This window comes from Portunus trituberculatus, chromosome 27 (assembly GCF_017591435.1).
Source record: "Portunus trituberculatus isolate SZX2019 chromosome 27, ASM1759143v1, whole genome shotgun sequence".
Classification (NCBI taxonomy): domain Eukaryota; kingdom Metazoa; phylum Arthropoda; class Malacostraca; order Decapoda; family Portunidae; genus Portunus; species Portunus trituberculatus.
In genome coordinates this window covers 4,419,370-4,431,940 of record NC_059281.1, presented here as the reverse complement: position 1 = coordinate 4,431,940, position 12,571 = coordinate 4,419,370, and the positions used below count along the sequence as shown (strand labels likewise).

Here is a 12,571-nt window from a genome sequence, read left to right as displayed (position 1 = left end):
GGCTATCGTGTTTTCGGCTATGGCGCGGCTATTTCAGCCCCAATTGGGCGCGATAGCCGAGGGTTAAGTGTAGTATACTTAGTAGTCAGATCATTATTGAGAACCAGTGCTTTTCTATTTTTTACTTTAAATCTACACTTACCAAGTCTGAACTCATCATAGCAAGCTACACCGCTTGTCAAAGCTTTCCTGGTCTGACACACTTGTGGCCTCAGTGCTGGGAGCTAAACATCTGCTTCATGTAGTTCATACTGGACTTAAAAAATATCTGTTATTTATGAATAGGTGATGCTAAAGAATCCTTAGGTAAGAGAACATGGTCTAAGTTTTTAATGATGGGACCTTTCTTATATTAAATATTACAGATCATGGCTACTAATGCTGTGAGCTCAATGTTGAAATGTGGTTTATCAAATGTCCAGTCAGTTGGAAACAAGACAATAGAAATCAGAACTTTAATTAATGATGAGAATCTGGATATTCTTGCTTTGACTGAAACATGGCTGAGTGAATATGATACTGCGAAAATTAAAGAAATGACCCCTGACACTCATACATTTGTGCACATACCAAGGAACACGATGCAGACCCATACAGACTACATGAGCCCAAAAATAACCTTGACATGGGATGTCGAGTATTTGCAAGATGCGCACCAAGGATTTACAATAAACTGCCGAGTGATATTAAAGGTTGTGCCAGGATCAATATCTTCAAAAAGAAATTGAAGACAGATTTGTTCAAGGAAGTTTATGATTTTAACGGCATGGAAATCAAAGACAATTATAGATGCTAGTTGCTTTAGAGGGAGGTTCTGTTGAGCGCTGCCTCGCAGTGGAGCAGAGCCTTGAACAAACACCCCAAGTAACAAGTAAGTAAGTAACTTCTCTAGAAAGGAAACTATACCGACCATGAAACAGGAAAACAGGTCAACTGAACCATTGAAGATGAGTTTGTCTACACTAATCATTCTCTCTGTTATAGCAAGGTATGGGTGCATGTAATAAGTATTCGTTTATATAATCAATAACACAACGGTACATGATGTATCAAGGTTCTCATTCTAAAACAATAAATGTACATACATCATATTGAAGCATTTTCAATAAAAAAAAAAATCTCCTGGTGAAAATGTCAATTTATTCAATAAGTTATACATAATAATAATAATAATAATAATAATAATAATAATAATAATAATAATAATCTATCATTATAATAATTACTATGATACAAATTGATTGCAGCACATGAGTTAAAATGATTGCATCACTTGAAACCAAGAGCTAGCAACACTTCACTCTTAAAGCCTATGTAGTGTCACAGAGGCAACAGTGTTCTGCCAGGCTTCCTGCAAGGCCTCCTTCCTGCACATCAGGGAGAGGAAGGAACAGAACCAAATGATGATGATACAAAACTGACAGACCTCTCATATAAAATACTTTGTAGGTCATATACATAATGCAGCATCAAATCTTCATCAGATATGTTGATAATATCATTGCAACTGAATTTTATAAAATGAAGTAGAAATATGGATCTATCACAATTTAGAAGAAAATAAGATGCAGTGTTAAAAAATAGTGTTGGTGGTGGTCCTTGCTCGCACTGCAAGAACTCTCTTGTACTCTTGGAAACAATGAATTATTGCACAGCCAGGATGGAAAACCCAGCCACACACACACACACACACACACACACACACACACACACACACACACACACACACACACTCCAATACAAAATGACAATAAGAGATAAAATTAAGCTACTCGGAAACAGAATTCATCACAACTGCAATTGATATTAGTCGTTGAGATTGCCTGCCCAGCATCAGTCTGGGTATGGAGGCTCACATGGCTGAGGTCAGACTCACATACCACGGCATTCTCCTTCCCATTTTCATCAACCATGTAGGAAATCTACAAACTAGATCACTGGTGCCACATATTACCCCTTTCCTAGTCCCAGTATCTTTTATCCTATCCCTGATCAAGATCAACATCCTCTAATTTTTTCCTTTTCCCTGAACCTCCCTTCCAAATAAGTCAAATTTGTACCCTTTCTGTCCCCATCCATTCCTGCCATTCACCTCACCACAACTCTGAAGCAAAGTCTGACCACTACCCTTGGGTCTACAACTGCCAATCATCAAATCTATAAACCACCACCTGGTTAATGTCCCTTGTATTAATCCCAGCAAAGCAGCAATACCTTTCTTCCCCAAGCACTCTATTATCAAAAGCTATCTTTCTTGGTCTCTGGCAGTAAATGGGCAAGTTTTGCTTTGTATATCTGCTGCAAACATAACAATCCACCTGTCCAATGATAAGGCCACTTCTCTCTTTTAAGTGACATGAACAATACAGTTTATGCAGCAGAACTCAATAGGGACTTTACCACTTCCAAACATTCTACTTATGGTGGAAGAGAAGTCCATTTGGTGGTGTCTGATGATGCCAGCAGAACCTCTGTCCTATCATCACTTTGTTTTGACTCATGATAATGAAGAGCTGATCTGGTGCAATTTTCAATCTGGCAGACAAGTGACATCACCCTATCCCTCAGGCAACCTTATGTCTTATGAACTCCCATTTTCTAGTGAGGTCATGAGGGAACTTGTTTACCAGCATCTTATGTCACTCAGGTCACAGTTCTGTGTACACCAGCCTTGCTGTAAGCAAGTCAATCAGAAGAAAGTTTGTTGCAATTCACAAGATGAACATCTCATTTATGAATCTTTAAGGTTAGTAACATAATAAACTCACCAGTCATTCTGCTCTTCAAAAGTAAGTTCTGAAAATGACACCTAAAAAAAAATATTAAAATAAATATACAAAGAAGTCAAAAGTTGATACCAATTAACAAATTTTCCACTTAATATAGTACTTTTCAGGGATATGATTCACATAGAAATTATGATTTACCAGTAAGGAATAACCAAAGTTTGTCCAGTACTACTCCTCCCATGTAGCAGCAGTACAACACTGAGCACCTTAAACCACCTGCAGCGCCTTCACCTACCTGTGGGCACAGTGCCTCAGGCTGGTGGTAGGCAGGGGAGAGAGGCATACTTGGTCCTCAAACACAAAATATGTAGATCTAGTGGTAAAGTGAAACATATTGTTCCACTATATCAGCACAAAACTGCTTCAAGTCTAGGCAGAGCAGCAGGTGTGGGCTATAGCCACTCTCTGGCACCTCCACCATGCCAGCCACACACCTGCACTCCTTCACCACCACTGCCCATTACATTTGTCTATATACATATATATAAGTATTCTCTATAAAATTTATACACATGGAACAAGACTGGCAGCATCACTGTGCTTCACCCAACATGCTATCCACACAATATCTATAAATACATCATTGCTTGCACTCGCTCAATCACACACGTGCTTAAAACACAAACGAAAAGATTCATTACGAGACCTGACAATTCTTCACCAATACAGTATTTTGATATGAATAACATAAAAGTACACAATGCATGTTTTTTTTCTGATTGAAATACATCATTTTATGCTCCCATTCTAAAACAGGAATGATGGTAGACAAGCAGGATTCTTGCAACAAAAGTTCTATCCTTAATCTACTCATGAGGAATAAATACATGCATTCCCTTGATGACATCATAATCTATTACTATTACTATTGACAAGGAAAACCAAAACTATAAGAAGGAGAATGAATGACAGGCAGCATCTGTTGATCTATGCCATCACTAACAAGGCATCGTTCTCCACTAATGGGACAACACTTCTCCCATCATAAACATGGAGGTCCAGGAACCTGATCACAAGACTATCTTCACAAAACACAAACCAAGAAATGCTGAACCCTTTACTATTCTGATGTTTTTCTTCTCTGGCTAGACATGAATGAAGAAGTCAACAATGTCAGCCATATCAAAAACTAATATAAGTGCGAACCTTGCAAACTTACAATAGAAATCATTAATATCACCTGCTGAAACACTGCCAGGACTAACAAGTTATGAATAAAGGATGATGCTCTAAGACAAGTGACAGCAGGGAAGTCAACAGAACCACCAACTGAAGAGATGTGAACCACTGCCAAGGAACTCAGTGGTGGACACAAACAAAAAAAACATTGGTGATTAATTGGTATCTTCACTTATGAAATCACCAAATCTTCGTGGCCAACTTTTAAGCCACTGAACTGAAAATATTGGTGAATTTAAGAGTGACTTCAGGAACTGCAAGGTAATCAAGTCCTTTAAGCTTAAAGATGCTCCATTTCATTGCTCTGTGTTATGTAGAAAATTTCAACCACAGTGCAGACACACAATAAAAAGACTCATATAATCACTAAGATATAGAACCAATAAATATGTTGTCTTAAACCATTACAGAAGACAGAACAGTGCACATAAATTTTCTCATGTACATTTATCCACCCCATACACACACACACACACACACACACACACACACAGTAGGCACACCTCTCAAATCTTGTCTTGAGGGCTATCATTAAAGTTTCTGCCACAGATTTGTACATCAAAGATCATATTCAACAAATCTACATTACCAAGAAAGAAAAACACCCTATATGTAGTGAGTCCAGCCTCACACTCCCCAAACAGAATGCCAAACACTCATCCATCATTAAAATGCTCAAACCAACTACAAACTGTGTCTGATGGTACTAAGTCACAATGTTCCCTATCAAATCAACAAGTGCATTTTCTCTTCCCATTAATTTCTCTTATCAGGATTCTCATCAGGTATCTGTGCAGTTCCTGTCAGGGGACACACAAGGAGAGGCTGTCCCAGAGCAGTGTGGTATATGATCATGAGTACAGTAGGTAAGTCTGCCTGGTGTGTGAAGGTAAGAGACCTATGTTCCTGCAGTAGTTATAGCTATGAAGGGTGAGCAGTGGTAGCATCAGGTGTCATCATGGTTCGGTGGCGGACGCACGTCACTGTTCCTCTTGATGCACTCCACCAGCCAGTCAATCCCTTCATCAACACCAGCACTGGTAAGGCAAGACATCAGGCAACCATCAGGCTACACAACTACACCTTTTCTCTGGCATGCTTGTAAAATAGCAAGAAAGTTTGTTATCTGAGAATTTTCTTCATCCTTACTCTTTTAACATACAATTTATATTCAATGTAAGCATTTAAACTTACAACATTACTATCTATCTATATACCAACCAGCAATCTCACACAATGTGGCCCAGATAAATTACCACACCCACACACACACACACACACACACACACACACACACACACACACATTAGGCTAACAAACTAATCTTAAGCCTCCTGCCATCCTGCCCCTCCCATGTATATTTTCAGTACATATGCACTGTAGATGTCATGTTTATATTCATACCTATCATTTAATTTCCATCCATTTGAAAGTATCATATTTTTCTTTATGCAAGAGGACAAAACTGGCCAGGGGCAACAAAAATGATCAAACTAAAGGCCCACTGAGATGCCAGTCCTCAAACAGGATTAAGAGAGTAAGTTATCGCAGGGAATGCATGCTCATACAGCTTTCAGATGTACAAAAAGGTGTCTGTGATTTTGTAGTCAACAAACTTCAATCAATCTATTTATCTATGCATGTAAATATAATATCTGTCTCAGCTAAATCCACATGAGAAACACGCCAGTCAGATTTACAGTATGACACAAAGGAATGAAAGAAGGAGGTAAGTACCCACCCTGTCAATGCTGACACTGGCATCACCATACAGTCCCTGCGGCCAATGAGGTCAGCGGACTGGTTGAAGATGGGCTTGACCTCCCGCACCCCCATACATTCTGGAATGTCCTGCTTGTTGGCCAGCACCAGCAGGGGAACACCAATCAGGTTCTCACTGGATATCATTTTGTCTGAAATGGATACAAAGGTACTTTACTATGACAAACAGTGTAACGACCCCAAAACATTAAGGTATTGTTCTATGAAGCCTTTTGAACCACTCTTGGATTCATTTTCAAACTCTGTGAGTGTAATTTGTGGGAATCACTGCTAGATAGCAAGTTGAGGAAGAAGGAAACTTTAACCCACATCCGCCATTACATAGGAGACAGTGATCAGCTCCACTTACTTTACCAGCTTCCACCTAGCCAAACTTTGCCCTCTCAAAGGGTATCGTACTTTAGGAAACATCTGTGCAGTTTGAAATATGTGAAATATGTGACTGTAAAACTTGGTGAAGTGGGTAAAATTGCTGAACCAGTTCTGGGAGGTTTATCTTTATCATGTCTATGATCTAAGACAGGGTTAGGTTAGGAGCTTTACTCTCTGCAGAGATCAATTTGACTCACAGAGTAAACCCACTTAGTAGTTTGGAGGTGCCCCAGTTTAGGTGTCACCATGTAGGTAGACTAGGGTAGGCAGCCTCTGTGTGTGTGTAATTCACTGTTTGATCTGCTGCAGTCTCTGACGAGACAGCCAGACGTTACCCTACGGAACGAGCTCAGAGCTCATTATTTCCGATCTTCGGATAGGCCTGAGACCAGGCACACACCACACACCGGGACAACAAGGTCACAACTCCTCGATTTACATCCAGTACCTACTCACTGCTAGGTGAACAGGGGCTACACGTGAAAGGAGACACACCCAAATATCTCCACCCGGCCGGGGAATCGAACCCCGGCCCTCTGGCTTGTGAAGCCAGTGTGTGTGTGTGTGTGTGTGTGTGTGTGTGTGTGTGTGTTGAGAGTGCTATGGGGTACCTTGAACTCCTGTTCCGTTGAGTTTCAATGATGATAATGTGAAATAATCATATGTGAAACACCAGCGAGTTGTTGTATTAGTGCTCCTGACCCCAAGGTTGGTCCTGCTGTATACAGTAAGTCACCATCTGCTTACATCACCTTCACTGGGCCTCTGAATGGCCAAGACCACTCACTCAGTTACCACCCTATGCAGTGAGTTTAACTGCTACAACAGTAATTGTTTGTTGTTACACACCTAGCCTTATCTTTAACTAATGGCATGTTACAAAAAAGAAAAAAATTATCTATCTAAACTTTTACACATCTCCAATTAATATGCAACATGAAAAAAAAATGTACATAATCATCAAATGTTTAACAATTTTTCAAAGATATTCTTAAATATACATTCTCCTTTCTCTCATATTGGTGAAAATACATGCACAAGAACATGGCAGAAAATGAGAAGTAAGTATCATTACATGACGTGAAGCATAGATGAGTACAGCTAATAATGCTAAGGATAAAACCAACACACATTTGCGGACAGATAACTTACCGAAGGCTTCCTTAGACTCCTCCATCCTTTCCCTGTCTGCCGAGTCCACCATGTAGATGATGGCATGGCATTCAGCATAGTACTGTGATGGGAAGAACAACAGCCACAGGTCATCAAACATACTTCATACCATCAACATGCTAATACATGTCACAGGAGGAAAATATCCATTCTTTCTTACTTTCTCTTGATGTTTACCTTTTCCCAAAGTGGCTGTAGTTCCTCCTGCCCTCCAAGATCCCAAAAACTCAACTTGATCCCTGAGTAGGAGATGCCACCAACATTCTGCCCAACAGTGGTGGTTATCTTGCTGGGGTTGAGGCCTTTGTAGCCACGAGTAAACTTGGTCTTGGCAGCCTCCAGGTAAGTCTGGAAATATTATGATCAACTTTGTCAAATTTTCACCCTCAATACAATGTACGTAATGGCCAAAAGTTAAAGTTAAAGCTTGTTGGTTTTAGTTTTGCTATCAACTACATCTGGTGCTCTCCAGAACATCACCCAGGTGAACCCAACTCCTGACTGTGGTCTTCCAACTACAGTAGTAACTTCCCAGTAAAGAGATTAAAATCATGAGCCCAAGCGAGACTTGATCTGCTGACCTTAGCAATAGCAGGCCAGTGTACCATAAACACGATACATACTGTTTTTCCAGCATTGTCCAGGCCAAGGATGAGGACAAAGAACTCATCTTTCTTGAACAGGTACTTGTAGAGGCCGTAGAAGAGGGAGAACATGACTCACTAACAGAGGTGCCAATTCTTCAGGGTATGTGCCTGAGGGGGGAAGTGAGGCAGGAGTAAACAGGAGCTGTATTGAAGGACATACATCTACCAATAATACAAGAAGTACTATCATAAGTGTGATCCCATACACAGCACAGCCCTCTTAAATTGTAGTAACTGTCTTCCAACCTGTTAGATCCATGTTCAAACATCAGTTAGATTCAATGCTTCACAATGGAGGAAATAATTCCGATACCATTAAAATAACATTACGATTCATATCTGAGGGCTAGATTATGTTTGGATTCATTCAATTTATGCATTTCACAGCTGATTCCTTCATTATGTAGACCATAACTGGAAGTGTCACATATTGCCCAGAAATAAGCAGTCAGTGTCTGTAATTAGTAGGCTGAGGTCATTTGCATAATCTTCCAGCCAGACAAGTACTAATAACCAGGGATAATTTTATCGAAAGCATCTCCTGATCAAGCACCAAAATATTCACATAAAACTAGTGATTAGGTAAAGGCAACCCCCGATTAACGAACGTTCACACAATAAAATTTCGCTACAACGAACGTTTCCTTCTACTACCATCTGCTCGTATAACGAACACCAAAACTCGCTTTAACGAAATTTTATTCAGGTAATTTTTTCCAAGTTTGAAAGCCCCGCCGTATCACACAAGTCAACAGGCTTTTGAATACACCAGCACCTCTCGTGGACAAAATGTGCACCACTCAATCTCCTACCCTTTCCCGATTTTTGTTCAAAACAATAACAGCGTCCAGCAGCAGCTCGTCTTTCCTCGCTCAACATGCCACCAAAACGCCTTGCAACCACCCCTGCAATGTTGTCTAGCATTGCTAAGAACACCAGGAAGTCTCTTACTCACTGAGTGAGGAAGCCCAACCTGTCCACGGTCTGAGTGCAGGTTGGGCTTCCTCACTCAGGGCAACGGTTTCCTAGCGGGTGGGCTTTGAGATAGGAGGTACCCTAAAAAGTATCCCCTTTAGCCCATAAATTCCCGTGAAAAGCCCACATGGTATAAATAAAAAAAAAAGTGAAGCTAGATATTATTCACAGACACGAGGCGAGAAAATTAATAGCATTGCTCGCCACCATGGCTTGACTCCATCTACTGTCTCTACTACTTTCAAGTCAGCAGACTCTATTAAGAAGGCTGGTGAGACCGTATCTTCCTTGCAAGCTAGATGAACCACCCGAACTTGTGAGTCTGCAATGAATAAAATGGAAAGCCTTGTGGAAGTGTGGTACATAAGTTTTGTATGCAGTACAATGATGGGCCTTTTGTTTACATTCCACAGGTTGCCAGTTAGCATCTTTCCCGCTCCACTCTCCCTCCCTTCATAAATTTAAGATCATTAGCATTATAAAGTTACTTACATACATACATTAGTGTACATTATAATGACTTAGTCTTAAATTAAACTGCTTAAATGTTTAACTTCATAATTTTTCCTTTCACTAAACCTTTTACTATACTATGATGCATTCTTGCTTTGTTTACTCTCAATGGAAGTTCAAGTCAGGGGTCAAAGTTGTTATAATTGGATCGCTTAACGAAAATTCACGTAACGAACGGTTTTTAGGAACGTAACCCGTGCGTTAAACACGGGTTGCCTGTACTTGATATACAACACATTTGTGATTTTATTTTGTGTGGTTGGCTTTAGTGTATCCACAGTGGCTCATTAAAAATCTCCTGAACAAAATTCAAAGTCCAAACAGATGATGCTCCTGTACAGGCACACAAAGTTAAGCCTGTGCTGGCCATTACGTCTGTCAATCCCAACACAGAATGTACTGACCTGCACTCTGGAGACATGACACAGTATCACACTACTTTAGAGCTGCCAATAAAGAAAAACAAAGTGTGGACCTGTGCACTGGAGGTGTGGTGTTGCATCACACCACACCACTTGACTGACCTGGCACCACGTCAGCTTACTTGCTGTCATGACCTCAGACAGGCGTGCAGTTTGAAATGTCAGATTAATCAACTTTTGGGTGACGTTACTGCAGCAAAGCAAGATTTTCCTTGAGTATCCATCACAAGCTTGTCCTAAAAAGAGTAAGATGGTGGGAAAGGAGGGAAGGTGGCTGTGCTGGAAGTAAAACCAAAAGCTCTGGTAGTTAGAAAAAAAAAGACATGTAGAAAGTCAACAAAAAAGTGTTTATAACAAATAAGTTCATTTAACAATGCTTTGTTTAATAATGTTCATATAGACATTGAGACTACTCTTGTGTTTGTTAACTTTTACATGCATGTTTTCAGTTGCAATGACACAGTCCCTCCTAGTAGTGACAGATGACAACAGAATATACAAGATGCTATTGCTAAGATTTACCATAAATCAAGTAAGTAGCCACCTCAGTAAATAGTAAACAAAGTAAGCTCCAGACGTAAGTAAGCCACTTGGTACAAAATAAGCTAATCTAGTCAGCCACAGTACAGAGTAATCAAATGGGTATATAAAGCCAAGAAGTCAGGCAAGTACAAAGTAAACAACATGGGCAAAGCAAGTAAGCTCCAGACCAAATTAAGTAAGTAATGCAGGTAATACTGAGTGAAGTAAGGCAGTCAGCCCCAGACGCAGCAGCAGGTGACGTGTCTCCCACAGCTGGCGACGTGGACTGTGCCTGAACCCACCTCACCTTCCCAGGAGCGACAGGTGACGGGGACAGTGTCTCAGGGGAGCCGCGCGTCTCGCCCCAGGTGGAACATACACATGGCATTCACTGGGAGGAGTACTGGGGTGATATCTCATGAGTTTGGCTGCCTGAAGGTGTTCCGCTAGAGCCTCGACTCACCAGCCCTTGTTGTTGTGGTGGTAGTGGGCCAGTGGCGGTCAGTCTTGATCTTGAAACGACTGATGTCACCATTTCTTGTCCTATTCTCTATTATTTCCCGCATGTCTGGTGTATCTTGGTGTGAGTGGTTGGTCTGCCGTATAGAAGAGCCACTTGTAGTTTGCTATTTTGTTATATATAAGTTTCTTGACTTATTTCACTTTTTTGTGATCATGTGATTTTTTCTTTTTTACTTTCTTTACTACGCTCAATCAATTGAGCCTTCCTCAATCACATCCATTACAAGCATCATTTCTTTTACTGCACTCATTACTTTCTTTTTAGCTCAGAGGTCTTCCTCTCTTTCTTTTGACAGGTACATACATACTACCTATATAGATCCATCTCCGGCATCCTCCAATTCTCATTTCCGTCTTTTACCTCCTCCAAGACCACCTCAGTCTCGCTCATTCGGTGTTATATATTACTAAAGCTGGTATACAGGAGGGTGTGAGCACGGTCCAGATATATTTGTACCGTGGGTGTGAGGTGATCGAATTGAGACATAAAATTCTGACGAAAGTGTATGATCTCCAGACCAGATGTGAAACATCATTTTTGTAATAAAAGAATGGAGAACAAAGGATATCTTTAAAGAATAATAATAAAAGAAAAAAAGAAAAAAGGTCAAGACTAAACAAAAAATTCTTCTGTAGGTAGTTAAGTACTATGTGGTGGTTAACAATTGGAATAAACTACCATTGTATGTAAAATCACGGTTTGTTTGTAAAAAAAAAAAAAAAAAAAACTTGGAGCAATGAAGACCTGCTTACAAATTGCAGAGCTGAGAATTCAATACAACAACATTATATTAAACCATGCTGCTGCCACCAATAGTCCACTACGTGCGTGCATCCAGTTCAGCAGGCTGGATATGTACGGACTCATGTGGCACTATTATCATTCTCACTCAGTACATTTCTGTATATCGTGATGTGCTCCATTCCTCTGAAACATGAGTACCAAAGCAGATGGCGTTTCGACTCGACAGACCATGCCTGACATATTTATTGACTGTAAATCTGCCTATATTCCTTAAAAATGGCAATAAACTATACTTACTATAGCTACTTACACACACACACGTTAGGTTGGTAGATGAATGAGTGGGTAATTGGATGGGTGAATCTGTATGGGGTGTGTGGATGAAGTATGGATGGTGGTAACCTACTGGTGGACGATAGGAGGATCTGATCTGCACCGGGCAGAATTCTCTCTGCTAAAGGATTTTCAACTAATTATCTGGCAGTAGAGTTGTTTGAAATGTCCGATAATCTGGCAGACTTAACAGTAGATGTTGTACTTAATTTGGTTGCAGGGTACACACTAAAGGCTGACAGAATTGAGAAACAAGATTAATAAGAAAGGAGGCCAACACACACACACACACACACACACACACACACACGTCTGTGCACGCCTATTGTTCACTTCTTATTTCATCTTTCAAACTTTGTTATTTTTGCATTTCAGACGACTGTCTGAGTTTGCTATAGTGTTATTCTAAGTATATATATATATATATATATATATATATATATATATATATATATATATATATATATATATATATATATATATATATATATATATATATATATATATATATATACACACACACACACACACACACACACACACACACACACACACACACACATATATATATATATATATATATATATATATATATAT

The 12,571-nt window shown here is 39.9% G+C and overlaps 1 protein-coding gene across 5 annotated transcripts; it reads right to left on the bottom strand.

Moving 5' to 3' along the window:
• Window positions 1–1,122: 1,122 nt before the first annotated feature.
• Window positions 1,123–10,888, bottom strand: LOC123509687 (ADP-ribosylation factor-related protein 1-like). 5 transcript variants are annotated; one of them, XM_045264168.1, is made up of 7 exons: window positions 10,682–10,888; window positions 9,955–10,088; window positions 7,919–8,050; window positions 7,473–7,643; window positions 7,275–7,356; window positions 5,710–5,881; window positions 1,123–5,005 (listed from the first exon to the last, which is right to left on the bottom strand). In XM_045264168.1, the coding sequence occupies exons 3-7, from the start codon at window positions 8,009–8,011 to the stop codon at window positions 4,915–4,917; spliced, it is 609 nt and encodes a 202-aa protein (XP_045120103.1). In that variant the 5' UTR covers window positions 8,012–8,050; window positions 9,955–10,088; window positions 10,682–10,888; the 3' UTR covers window positions 1,123–4,914. The 5 variants fall into 5 exon arrangements, with proteins under 5 accessions (XP_045120103.1, XP_045120102.1, XP_045120101.1 ...); XM_045264167.1 differs by lacking the exon at window positions 9,955–10,088 and having other exon boundaries at window positions 10,591–10,888; XM_045264166.1 differs by lacking the exon at window positions 9,955–10,088 and having other exon boundaries at window positions 10,677–10,888.
• Between the last annotated feature and the right edge of the window lie 1,683 nt (window positions 10,889–12,571).